This window comes from Cherax quadricarinatus, chromosome 74 (assembly GCF_038502225.1).
Source record: "Cherax quadricarinatus isolate ZL_2023a chromosome 74, ASM3850222v1, whole genome shotgun sequence".
NCBI lineage: Eukaryota > Metazoa > Arthropoda > Malacostraca > Decapoda > Parastacidae > Cherax > Cherax quadricarinatus.
This window is the reverse complement of record NC_091365.1, coordinates 4270862-4283220: the sequence shown is the minus strand read 5'-3', so window position 1 is coordinate 4283220 and position 12359 is coordinate 4270862. Positions and strand designations below refer to the sequence as shown.

General features: G+C 40.8%; 1 protein-coding gene across 6 annotated transcripts in view; it reads left to right on the top strand.

Annotated features, from left to right (window-relative positions):
- Positions 1 to 12359, top strand: part of LOC128700182 (uncharacterized) — a 71789-nt gene that overhangs the window by 39109 nt on the left and 20321 nt on the right. For all 6 annotated transcript variants that reach the window (XM_070100692.1, XM_053793214.2, XM_053793217.2 and 3 more), the window contains 5 exons: positions 958 to 1165; positions 6189 to 6378; positions 8955 to 9138; positions 9422 to 9617; positions 11946 to 12172. In XM_070100692.1, coding sequence (XP_069956793.1) covers positions 958 to 1165; positions 6189 to 6378; positions 8955 to 9138; positions 9422 to 9617; positions 11946 to 12172 — 1005 coding nt within the window. The remainder of the gene's footprint in view (positions 1 to 957; positions 1166 to 6188; positions 6379 to 8954; positions 9139 to 9421; positions 9618 to 11945; positions 12173 to 12359) is intronic.

The window sequence follows — 12359 nt, the reverse complement described above, 5'->3', positions numbered from 1 at the left end:
AACACACCGGCCGTATCCCACCGAGGCGGGGTGGCCCAAAAGGAAAAACGAAAGTTTCTCCTTTTACATTTAGTAATATATACAGGAGAAGAGGTTACTAGCCCCTTGCTCCCGGCATTTTAGTCGCCTCTTACAACACGCATGGCTTACGGAGGAAGAATTCTGTTCCACTTCCCCATGGAGATAAGAGGAAATAAACAAGAATAAGAACTAGAAAGAAAATAGAAGAAAACCCAGAGGGGTGTGTATATATGTGCTTGTACATGTATGTGTAGTGTGACCTAAGTGTAAGTAGAAGTAGCAAGACGTACCTGAAATCTTGCATGTTCATGAGACAGAAAAAAGGACACCAGCAATCCTACCATCATGTAAAACAATTACAGGCTTTCGTTTTACACTCACTTGGCAGGACGGTAGTACCTCCCTGGGCGGTTGCTGTCTACCAACCTACTACCTAGAATATATATATATATATATATATATATACATATATATATATATATATATATATATATATATATATACATATATATGCTTGTACATGCATGTGTAGTGTGACCTAAATGTAAGAAGAAGTAGCAAGATGTACCTGAAATCTTGCATGTTTATGATACAGAAAAAAGACACCAGCAGTCCTACAGTCACGTAAAACAAATGCAGGCTTTCGTTTTACACTCACTTGGCAGGATGGTAGTACCTCCCTGGGAGGTTGCTGTTTACCAACCTACCACCAAGGAATCCACTATATATATATGATAAAATGTTTGGGTTCTGTATCACACCAGTCACTGAAGGTGAATTGCTTGATATATGAGAGGGCCAAAAATTACATAAGAAGAAAAGTCAAGGTCATTATTCCAGTCAGTGGATTTAGTAGACAATTTTTTATTAGATACAGTATATCATTTAGATACCCCAAGCTAGAAACTGAATGCCCCCTCAAATTTGCTTTTAAAGGTATTTGTAGAAGAACAGGTGAAATATGCTGGCCAGGCTCTTGGTCTTATTGTTGCTGATCAGAGAGCGACAGCACTTCGTGCAGCAAAGCAGGTGATAGTGGAGTATGAGGACATCAAGAAGCCCATCCTCACAATTAAAGAAGCTCTTCAGCAAGGAAGAAGTAAAATAGTGATGAGTGAACCCTATATTTTTGGGAATCCAGAAGGTTTGTATAGTGAAGTGTTCATTTGTAATCATAGCTACCACTTTAAAATTAACTTGCTTCAGTACAACCATAACTTGCTAAATCTGTTAGTGTAGATAACTCACAAGCACATATAAGCTCTCTTGTAATATTTGTCATTAATAGGTAAACAACTCACTCTTGTTAATAATTCACTTAATTGTAAATCTTTCTTTCTTTCAACACACCAGCCGTATCCCACCAAGGCGGGGTGGCCCAAAAAGAAAAATGAAAGTTTCTCTTTTAAATTTAGTAATTTATACGGGAGAAGGGGTTACTAGCCCCTTGCTCCCGGCATTTTAGTCGCCTCTTACAACACACATGGCTTACGGAGGAAGAATTCTATTCCACTTCCCCCTGGAGATAAGAGGAAATAAACAAGAATAAGAACTAGAAAGAAAATAGAAGAATACCCAGAGGGGTGTGTATATATATGCTTGTACATGTATGTGTAGTGTGACCTAAGTGCAAGTAGAAGTAGCAAGACATACCTGAAATCTTGCATGCTTATGAGACAGACAAAAAACACCAGCAATCCTACCATCATGTAAAACAGTTACAGGCTTTTGTTTTACATTCACTTGGCAGGACGGTAGTACCTCCCTGGGTGGTTAATTGTAAATACTGCATCATATTTCATTACTGTTGTAACTTGCTTAGCTCTTGAAAATGCTTGAGCCCATTCCTTGGACCCATTATGTGTGTGGAATATTGTTATTACAGTAATAATCTTTTAGTGTAGTTATATTAGTAGTAATATAATAGTAGTGATAGTAGTATTAGGTAAGGATTAAACTTGTAGGGGTTATACAGTGCCTGGGGAGTGGCAAGTTTGTTCCAAGAAAGGGGAGGGTAACTTCATTTCCTTGGAACCAAGAACTGTTCACCAGCTTCAAGGCAGCTACCATGATTTTATTATGAAGGGAAGAAAGGTATGATATGGCAAGGGGTTGTGGACTGCTGACTCCACATTATGAAGTTCCTCATGAAATATTAATTTGTAAAGAGGGATAAAATGTAAATATGAGCTATAAAATGGATCCAGGAGTTAAATAAGAAGATTAAGACATTAGATATTGGCAGACAGAAGGTGAAGAGGAAATATGATAACTGAATATAGTATAAAAGGATATGAAAAGAAGGGAAAAAGTTAACATCAACAGCAGGGAGAACAAGAAGCCACAACTGTAAACTGTGGAAGTGCACAATTATACTAGAATTAGAAAGGTCTTCATAGAGCGGTAGAATAATGGAATGGGACATTTGAAGAGGAAAGTTTTTAAAAATTATGTAAGATACATTAAATCCTGAAGATAGGACTCCACAAAGATAACTCTACTTCTGTAATTTCAAATTTTTAATTACAAATAGGTAATTACTTGTGTAATTTTTAGTCATGTTTCAGCAAATAGATAAAACACACACACATACGTGCCCATGCGTGCTCGCGCACACGCGCGCACACACACACACACACACACACACACACACACACACACACACACACACACACACACACACACACACACACACACACACACACACACACACACACACAATACAGACATAAAAAACACACTAACACTCTCACACATACCATACACTATATACAAGCCCCATACACACACACACACACACACACAGGTGAGTACAGGAGGTTCCAGAGATGGGACACAGAAACAAGGGGTCACAATTGGAAGCTGAAGACTCGGATGAGTCAAAGGGATGTTAGGAAGTATTTCTTCAGTCATAGAGTAGTTAGGAAGTGGAATAGTCTGGCAAGCGATGTAGTGGAGGCAGGAACTATACATAATTTTAAGATGAGGTATGATAAAGCTCATGGAGCAGGGAGAGGGAGGACTTACTAGCGGTCAGTGAAGAGGCGGGGCCAGGAGCTGAGTCTCGACCCCTGCAACCACAATTAGGTGAGTACACACACACACACACACACACACACACTCAAGGAGCTGAGTCTTGACCCCTGTAACCACAATTAGGTGAGTATGTACACACACACACACACACACACACACACACCTGGTCCAGCAAATGGCTTCTCGAATTTAATCCTGCCAAATGCAAAGTCATGAAGATAGGGGAAGGGCACAGAAGACCACAGACAGAGTATAGGCTAGGTGGCCAAAGACTGCAAACCTCACTCAAGGAGAAAGATCTTGGGGTGAGTATAACACCGAGCATGTCTCCGGAAGCACACATCAATCAGATAACTGCTGCAGCATATGGGCGCCTGGCAAACCTGAGAACAGCATTCCGACACCTTAGTAAGGAATCATTCAAGACACTGTACACCGTGTATGTCAGGCCCATACTGGAGTATGCAGCACCTGTTTGGAACCCGCACTTGATAAAGCACGTCAAGAAACTAGAGAAAGTACAAAGGTTTGCAACAAGGTTAGTTCCAGAGCTAAGGGGAATGTCCTATGAAGAAAGATTAAGGGAAATCGGCCTGACGACACTGGAGGACAGGAGGGTCAGGGGAGACATGATAACGACATATAAAATACTGCGTGGAATAGACAAGGTGGACAAGGACAGGATGTTCCAGGGAGGGGACACAGAAACAAGAGGCCACAATTGGAAGTTGAAGACACAAATGAGTCAGAGAGATAGTAGGAAGTATTTCTTCAGTCATAGAGTTGTAAGGCAGTGGAATAGCCTAGAAAATGACGTAGTGGAGGCAGGAACCATACACAGTTTTAAGACGAGGTTTGATAAAGCTCATGGAGCGGGGAGAGAGAGGGTCTAGTAGCAACCGGTGAAGAGGCGGGGCCAGGAGCTAGGACTCGACCCCTGCAACCACAAATAGGTGAGTACACACACACACACACACACACACACACACACCACACACACACCACACACACACCACACACACACAACACACACACACACACACACACACACACACACACACACACACACACACACACACACACCACACACACACACACACACACACACACACACACACACACACACACACACACACACCACACACACACACCACACACACACACCACACACACACACACAGAAACACACACACACACACACACACACACACACACACACACACACACACACACACACACACACACACACACACACACACACACACACACACACACAGGACAGGAGAGATAGGGGGGACATGATAACGACATACAAAATACTGAGAGGAATTGACAAGGTGGACAAAGACAGGATGTTCCAGAGATTGGACACAGTAACAAGGGGACACAGTTGGAAGCTGAAGACACAGATGAATCACAGGGATGTTAGGAAGTATTTCTTCAGCCACAGAGTAGTCAGTAAGTGGAATAGTTTGGGAAGCGATGTAGTGGAGGCAGGATCCATACATAGCTTTAAGCAGAGGTATGATAAAGCTCACGGCTCAGGGAGAGTGACCTAGTAGCAATCAGTGAAGAGGCGGGGCCAGGAGCTCGGACTCGACCCCCGCAACCTCAACTAGGTGAGTACAACTAGGTGAGTACACACACACACACACACACACACACACACACACACACACACACACACACACACACACACACACACACACACACACACCACACACACACACACACCACACACACACACACACACCACACACACACACACACACACACACACACACACACACACACACACACACACACACACACACACACACACACACACACACACCACACACACACACCACACACACACACCACACACACACACCACACACACACACACACACACACACACACACACACACACACACACACACACACACACACACACCACACACACACACCACACACACACACCACACACACACACCACACACACACACCACACACACACACCACACACACACACCACACACACACACCACACACACACACCACACACCACACACACACACACCACACACACACACCACACACACACACCACACACACACACCACACACATGCACCACACACACACACACACACACACACACACACACACACACACACACACACACACACACACACCACACACACACCACACACACACCACACACCACACACACCACACACACACACACACCACACACACACACACACACACACACACACACACACACACACACACACACACACACACACACACACACACACACACACACACACACACACACACACACACCTCGGGGTGACCATAACACCGAGCACGTCACCGGAGGCACACATCAACCAAATAACTGCTGCAGCATACGGGTGCCTGGCAAACCTGAGAATAGCGTTCCGATACCTAAATAAGGAATCGTTCAAGACACTGTACACTGTGTATGTTAGGCCCATACTGGAGTATGGAGCACCAGTCTGGAACCCCACCAGGAGGCCTGGTCACAGACCGGGCCGCAGGGGCGTTGACCCCCGGAATTCTCTCCAGGTAAACTCCAGGTAAACACTTGGTCAAGCATGTCAAGAAGTTAGAGAAAGTACAAAGTTTTGCAGCAAGGCTAGTCCCAGAGCTCAGGGGAATGTCGTACGAGGAAAGGTTGAGGGAAATCGGACTGACGACACTGGAGGACAGAAGGGTCAGGGGAGACATGATAACGACATACAAGATACTGCAGGGAATAGATAAGGTGGACAGAGATAGGATGTTCCAGAGAGGGGACACAGGAACAAGGGGTCACAACTGGAAGCTGAAGACTCAGACGAGTCACAGAGACGTTAGGAAGTATTTCTTCAGTCATAGAGTTGTCAGGAAGTGAAATAGCCTAGCAAGTGAAGTAGTGGAGGCAGGAACCATACATAGTTTTAAGAAGAGGTATGATAAAGCTCAGGAAGCAGAGAGAGAGAGAGGACCTAGTAGCAATCAGTGAAGAAGCGGGGCCAGGAGCTGAGTCTCGACCCCTGCAATCACAATTAGGTGAATTAGGTGAGTACACACACACACACACACACACACACAATGCTCATGCAGTATTTTGTGTCATCAGATGCACTAAATGCTGCAAAACACAAGGTGACTGGTGAGCAACAACAAGGATCACAGTTTCACTTCACCATGGAAGCTCTTGCTGGACGTGTGACACCTACAGAAGATGGATATGATGTGTTAAGTACTTCCCAGTGGCCCACAGAGACTCAGTCAGCAGTGGCTCAGGTCTTGAATGTACCAGCCCACAGGTGCTAACCTCATGTTTATTATGAATAGGTTGGTGACTTGGATTTACAGCCTACTGACTACATAAAGGATCAATAAGGCTTCAAATAACGTATTCACCTCTAGTCAAGGATACTTTAATCCCAAACATGAGCCTATAGGAATTAAACTCTTAAGTGCTCATACATACCAAGACATAACTCTCCACTTGTACATGCATAGATCAAGACAGACAGACAGAGAGAGAGAGAGAGAGAGAGAGAGAGAGAGAGATACTCATTAGAATATATAGTGCTTCTTATAAACTCTGCCTAATCACATGCCATATGGACTTCCTTCTCTCCCAAACTCTCCTCTCCTGTAAAATCTCCTTTCCTTTGCCTTCCCTGTACATATTTCCAGTCTCTCAAATCTTATAGCACCCTCTGTTCTTTAGATATCAAACTTTTTTTCATAAAACTAATACTCTTTGTAGTACAGCCTCTCCTCACTTAGTGACGTACTCGTTTACCAATGCCTCGGAGTTACGACGGACTCTCTGACAAGTATTCTTACTTAAATAATGTATATTAGAGCTGATTTCCTCTATTCTGTTTATTTCAGTATACAGTACACTACTGATAAAACATTTAAAAATATACCAGAAATGTTATAAATAGTGCAAAGGTGACATTAAAACAATATCAAAGATGATTAACACAAACTCACTACCCTTATAGTATGCTCCTCACTTAGCAATGAATTCGTTTAACCCTTTGACTGTCGCAATCGTATATATACGTCTGACGAGGTACCGTGTTTGACTTATATATACTCATAAATTCTAGCGGCTTCAAATCAAGCAGAAGAAAGCTGGTAGGCCCACATGTGAGAGAATGGGTCTGTGTGGTCAGTGTGCACCATATAAAAAAAATCCTTGAGCACGCAGTGCATAATGAGAAAAAAAAACTCCGACCGTTTTTTTTAATTAAAATGCCGACTTTGTGGTCTATTTTCGTATAGTATTTATGATTGTATTCTCGTTTTCTTGGTCTCATTTGATAGAATGGAAAACATATTATAGAAATAGAGGTGATTTTGATTGATTTTATTATAAAAAGAACCTGGAAATGGAGCTCAAAGTAGGGGAAATGTTTGATTTTTGCCAATGTTCAAAAGTAAACAAATGATGCCATTGTCCAATAAATGTCCAACTAGCCATTCTAATATGCAGTCATGAATGGGTTGATGTTATTTATACAATTATTACAGTATTGCAGTAGTCTGCATAATAGTAAGTCTTCTATTTTTTGTTTGAATAAAAATTCAAAATAGAAAGCAAGAGTAATATCAGAGGGGCCTGGAGACATGACTGATGAACAAAGAAAATGTTATTTTAGAGCCAGGAATGTCTGCATTGTTCATTCTGGATCTTATTTTGAAATTGTCATATTTTTTAGTTTTCGTGAAATTGGCCAAATTGCAAATTTCTGACCACATTATTAGGTAGTTGAAATTGGTAAATGGACTGTATCTTGTACTCAATCGATAGAAAAATGGAGTTCTAAAGAAATAGCTATGAGTTTGGGCGACTGGATCAACGGAATTAGCCGAAAATAGGGCTCCAAGTGGGCGAAATCGCCGATTTGTAAACAGCGCCGAGGTCGCTAACTTCACGAGAGCATAATTCCGTCAGTTTTCCATCAAATTTCATTTTTTTGGTGTTATTACAATTGGGAAAAGATTCTCTATCATTTCATAAGAAAAAATATTTTTTTTTTTTTTTAAATTTTGCAACACCAGGAGACACCTCAGGATTGGGGGTTGCGACAGTCAAGGGGTTAATGTTGTGGTATCAGGAACGGAACTCCGTCACTAAGTGAGGAGACACTGTAATCTAATTTGTACCTCTCCTCCTGCCACTGGTGCTTACAGAGTCTACTCAATTTCTTGCTCCTCCTGTCTTCTCCAATACTTTAAAGAAACTGGCCATTCTTTTTCTGACACACTTAAAGAGTACAAAAGAGGTGTTAGGCTTACTAACACTAACAATTCTCTTTCTTTTCATTTATGTTAGAGATCAAGTACTACTGCCAATTACTGCTAACTACTACCACAGTTAACAACTGCTATAATATTTCCTTCTATTCTACCTCTCCTGTCCTCTCCTTTTATATATTTTCTGGCTCCCTTCCCTTCACACTTCTGTTTGTGCCTAGTTAATGGTCCAAGTCGGACCATAACATTGTCATGAGTTTCAGTCTTCCATGTGTGGGCTATTTGTGTGTTGTTCCAGTTACAGTATTGCCTTTTTTTTTTTTTTTTTTTTTTTTTTTTTTTTTTAAACATCAACCATCTGCCACTGAAACAGGATGACCTGTAAAAAAAGAAACAAAAGTTTTTCTTCTTACATTTAGTAATTTGTACAGAAGGGGTTACTAGCCCCTCGTTCCCGGCATTTTAGTTGCCTCTTATGAAATGCATAGTTTATGGACAAAGGATTCTTCTCCACTTTCCCATGGAGATGTGCCTTTTATTCCTTATAATCATTCATGTGTACTTTTTATTTGAATGCCATTCGTTATTGAAATTAGTCTAATGAGAAAACCCTCACTTACAGCATTAATTTGGCAGTGCGTCGCATTGGTGGTGGCTTTGGAGGGAAGATCAGCAGACAGAATATAGTTGTTTCAGCAGCTGCTGTAGCTGCAGAGAAACTGAAGAGACCTGTTCGTATTGTTCTTGACCTTCAGACCCACATGAGTTTAGTTGGTTGGCGCGAGCCATATATGTCAAAGTATGAGGCAAGTAGGATGTTTGTTTATATTGTACATTGGTTTCATGGATTACTTGTCAACTAATGACAGATTGTACACAAATGGCACTTGTTCTATTACTTTTGTCCTTTATGCTGCCAATGTTGATGCATTCTAAACTATAAAAAATAACATTTGAGGAGTTACAACCTGACTTCTGCAACCACTAACAAATAAGAACATAAACATGATACATTAATATAATTGTTTCTACAGTACTTCATAATGCTGTACATTAAAATAATTCAGTAATTATTACTACTCATGCTAGGTTGGATTTGATGATGATGGAAAATTTGAGGCATTAAAAGTGGACATGATAACTGATGTTGGCCATGTAGCCAATGAAGCATCTGTCAGTGGTCTAGGTGTTCGTCTGCAGAATACATATTACATTCCCAATGTTCTCTTTCGGCCCATTATGGTGAAGACCAACACAGCTGCAAACACTTGGTGCAGAACACCAGGTAAGTCATTGATATTTACCCTAAAGTAAATATATTTTATTTATTCATGATAGTAAATGAATGGCAATAAGGAATGTCAGTAAGCTGATTCATAATATTTAAAAATTATGTATTTTACATTATATACACCACTTAGTTCTGGTATTGTTTTCCATTTAATTATGATGATGATAATATGTAGGCCATACACAGGAATGTATGGCATCACCATGATTGTTTAACATGTTTAGAAATGTGGTTGTAAAAGTGAATGCTAGGGTGTTGGGAAAAGGTGTGGGATTACAAGATGATGAAATTGATACAAAGTGGAAGTTGTCACGGTTACTCTTTGTTGATGACACAATTCTTTTGGGAGGTTCTGAAGAAAATTGCAAAGATTGGAGCATGTGTAAAAGTGAACATAACAATGAGCAAAGTGCTGAGAGTAACAATGTCTTAGCAGTGAAAGCTTGAATATCAGATTAAAGGGAGAGAGTATGGAAGAAGTAAATGTATGGTATTTAGATATTTGGGAATGGACATGTCAGCAGATGTTCTATGAAAGACAGGTTGAACCATAAAATAAACACGGAAAAGAAAGAAGCTTATTTATTGAGGCAAAAAGGGGAAATAAATCAAAGTATGAGTGTGAGGCATGTATTTTAAAAGTTGCAGAGAGGAGATTAAAGGCAGTGGAGAATGTAATGCTTGAGAGTAGTGTGTGAATATTATGCAGAGAAATGAAAACAGAAATCAGAAGACACTCAGAGTGCAGCAGAGCGGTAGTAGAGGTGGTTACTGCATTTAAAGATGGAGAAAAATGAGAGGATAAAGCTGGTATAATATTGGTTGGAAAAGAGGTGTAGGGGTTGTCACATGCAAGGTTGGTCAGAGAGGGGAAAAGGGTAAAGGAGGTTTGGAGTGTTAAGGTTGGAGCATCTAGGTTTCTGTGAGTGTGTTACTTATATCAGATTTAGCAGACAAGTGGTTTTTATGTTTTGGCATGCTGATGTAGCATGAGCAAGGTAATGTGTATAAAAGAATTCATGGAAAACTGGTTAGCTAGAATAAGGGATGTGGAGACAAAGAACGAAATTTACAAGAGTATAGTGGTACCAACACTTTTATATGGGTGAAAAGCATGGGTTTTGCATGCTTCAGTGAGGTCAGAGACAGTGATGTCATGTTTGAGAGCAACGTGGGATGTAAATATCACACAGAAAATTTGAAGTGTGGAAGTTAAAAAGCAATGTGGTGTTGCAAAGGATATAATTAAGAGAGCCAAGAAAGGGTTGAGGTGGTTTGGATGTATGGAGATGAATAGGGATAGTATGATGAAGAGGGTATATAAATCTGGGGAGGAAGGTAGAAGAGATAGTGGGTGTTCTAGGAACAGTTAGAGGGAGAGGAATAAAGGAGGCTTTGAATTTTAGGGGATTCAGTATCCTGCAGTCTTGTCTGAGCATGTGAGACAGGAGTGAATGAGACAAGTGTTTTTTTTTTTTTTTAATGGATATACTGTTGGAGTGTGAGCAAGGTAGCATTTATGAAAGATTTGGGAAAACCTGTTAGCCAGATTCGAGTCCTGGAGGTGGGAAGGGTAATGCCAGTGCACTTGAAGGAGGGGTGAGGATGTTGCAGTTGGATGGTAATCTGAATTGTGATGTCAGCACACTTCTGGCAAGCTAGTGAGTGAATGAATGATGGTGAATGCTTCCTTCTTTGGGTCACTTTGCCTTGTTGGGAGACACCTGTTGAGTTAAAGTAATAATACTAATGATGTAAGTGTAGTAGGTTGGTAGACAGCAGCCACCCAGGGAGGTATTACCGTCCTGCCAAGTGAGTGTAAAACAGAAGCCTGTGATTGTTTTACATGATGGTAGGATTGCTGATGTCTTTTTTTTTCTTGTAAACATGCAAGATTTCAGGTACATCTTGCTACTTCTACTTACACTTAAGTCACACTAAACATGCATGTACAAGCGTATATATACACTCCTCTGGGTTTTCTTCTATTTTCTTACTAGTTCTTGTTCTTGTTTATTTCCTTTTATCTCCATGGAGAAGTGGAACAATTCTTCCTCCGCAAGCCATTCATGTTGTAAGAGGTGACTAAAATGCCAGGAACAAGGGGCTAGTAACCCCTTCTCCTGTATACATTACTAAAGTTAAAATAGAGAAACTTTTGTTTTTCTTGTTGGGCCACCTTGCCTCGGTGGGATATGGCTGGTTTGTTGAGAGAAAAAAGTGTAAAAAAAGCTTAAGGGCATATATCTCACCCAGCTCTTATATAAAAGCATTTATTTATATTTGTCTTTATATTGCAAGATTTTATTTTATTGTCCATAGGCACTGTGGAAGCCATTGCAACAATTGAAAATGTTATTGAAAATGTGGCTAGTTATCTGAAGAAAGATCCCCTGGATGTACGTCTTATTAACATGGTTGCTCCTAATGTGCCACGACTGTTAACCCCACCTCATGCCAGAAATGTGGTGAACGATGATATTTTGCCTCTGCTGATTCAGAAGTCCATGTACCAGGAGAGGAAGGAAGAGATCAAAATATTTAACCAGGTACATTGAGATTATTGGAGTTCCTAGAGGAGGCAGGTTAGGTAATACAGTACAGGTATACCTCATTAATACGGCACTTGCTTTAAAGTGCTTCACTAACTTGGCACTTTTCATTTATATTCATGTTTATTATTTTCAGCAGTAATATGCACATCAGCTGACCAGTGCCATTTTATTACTCATGTTC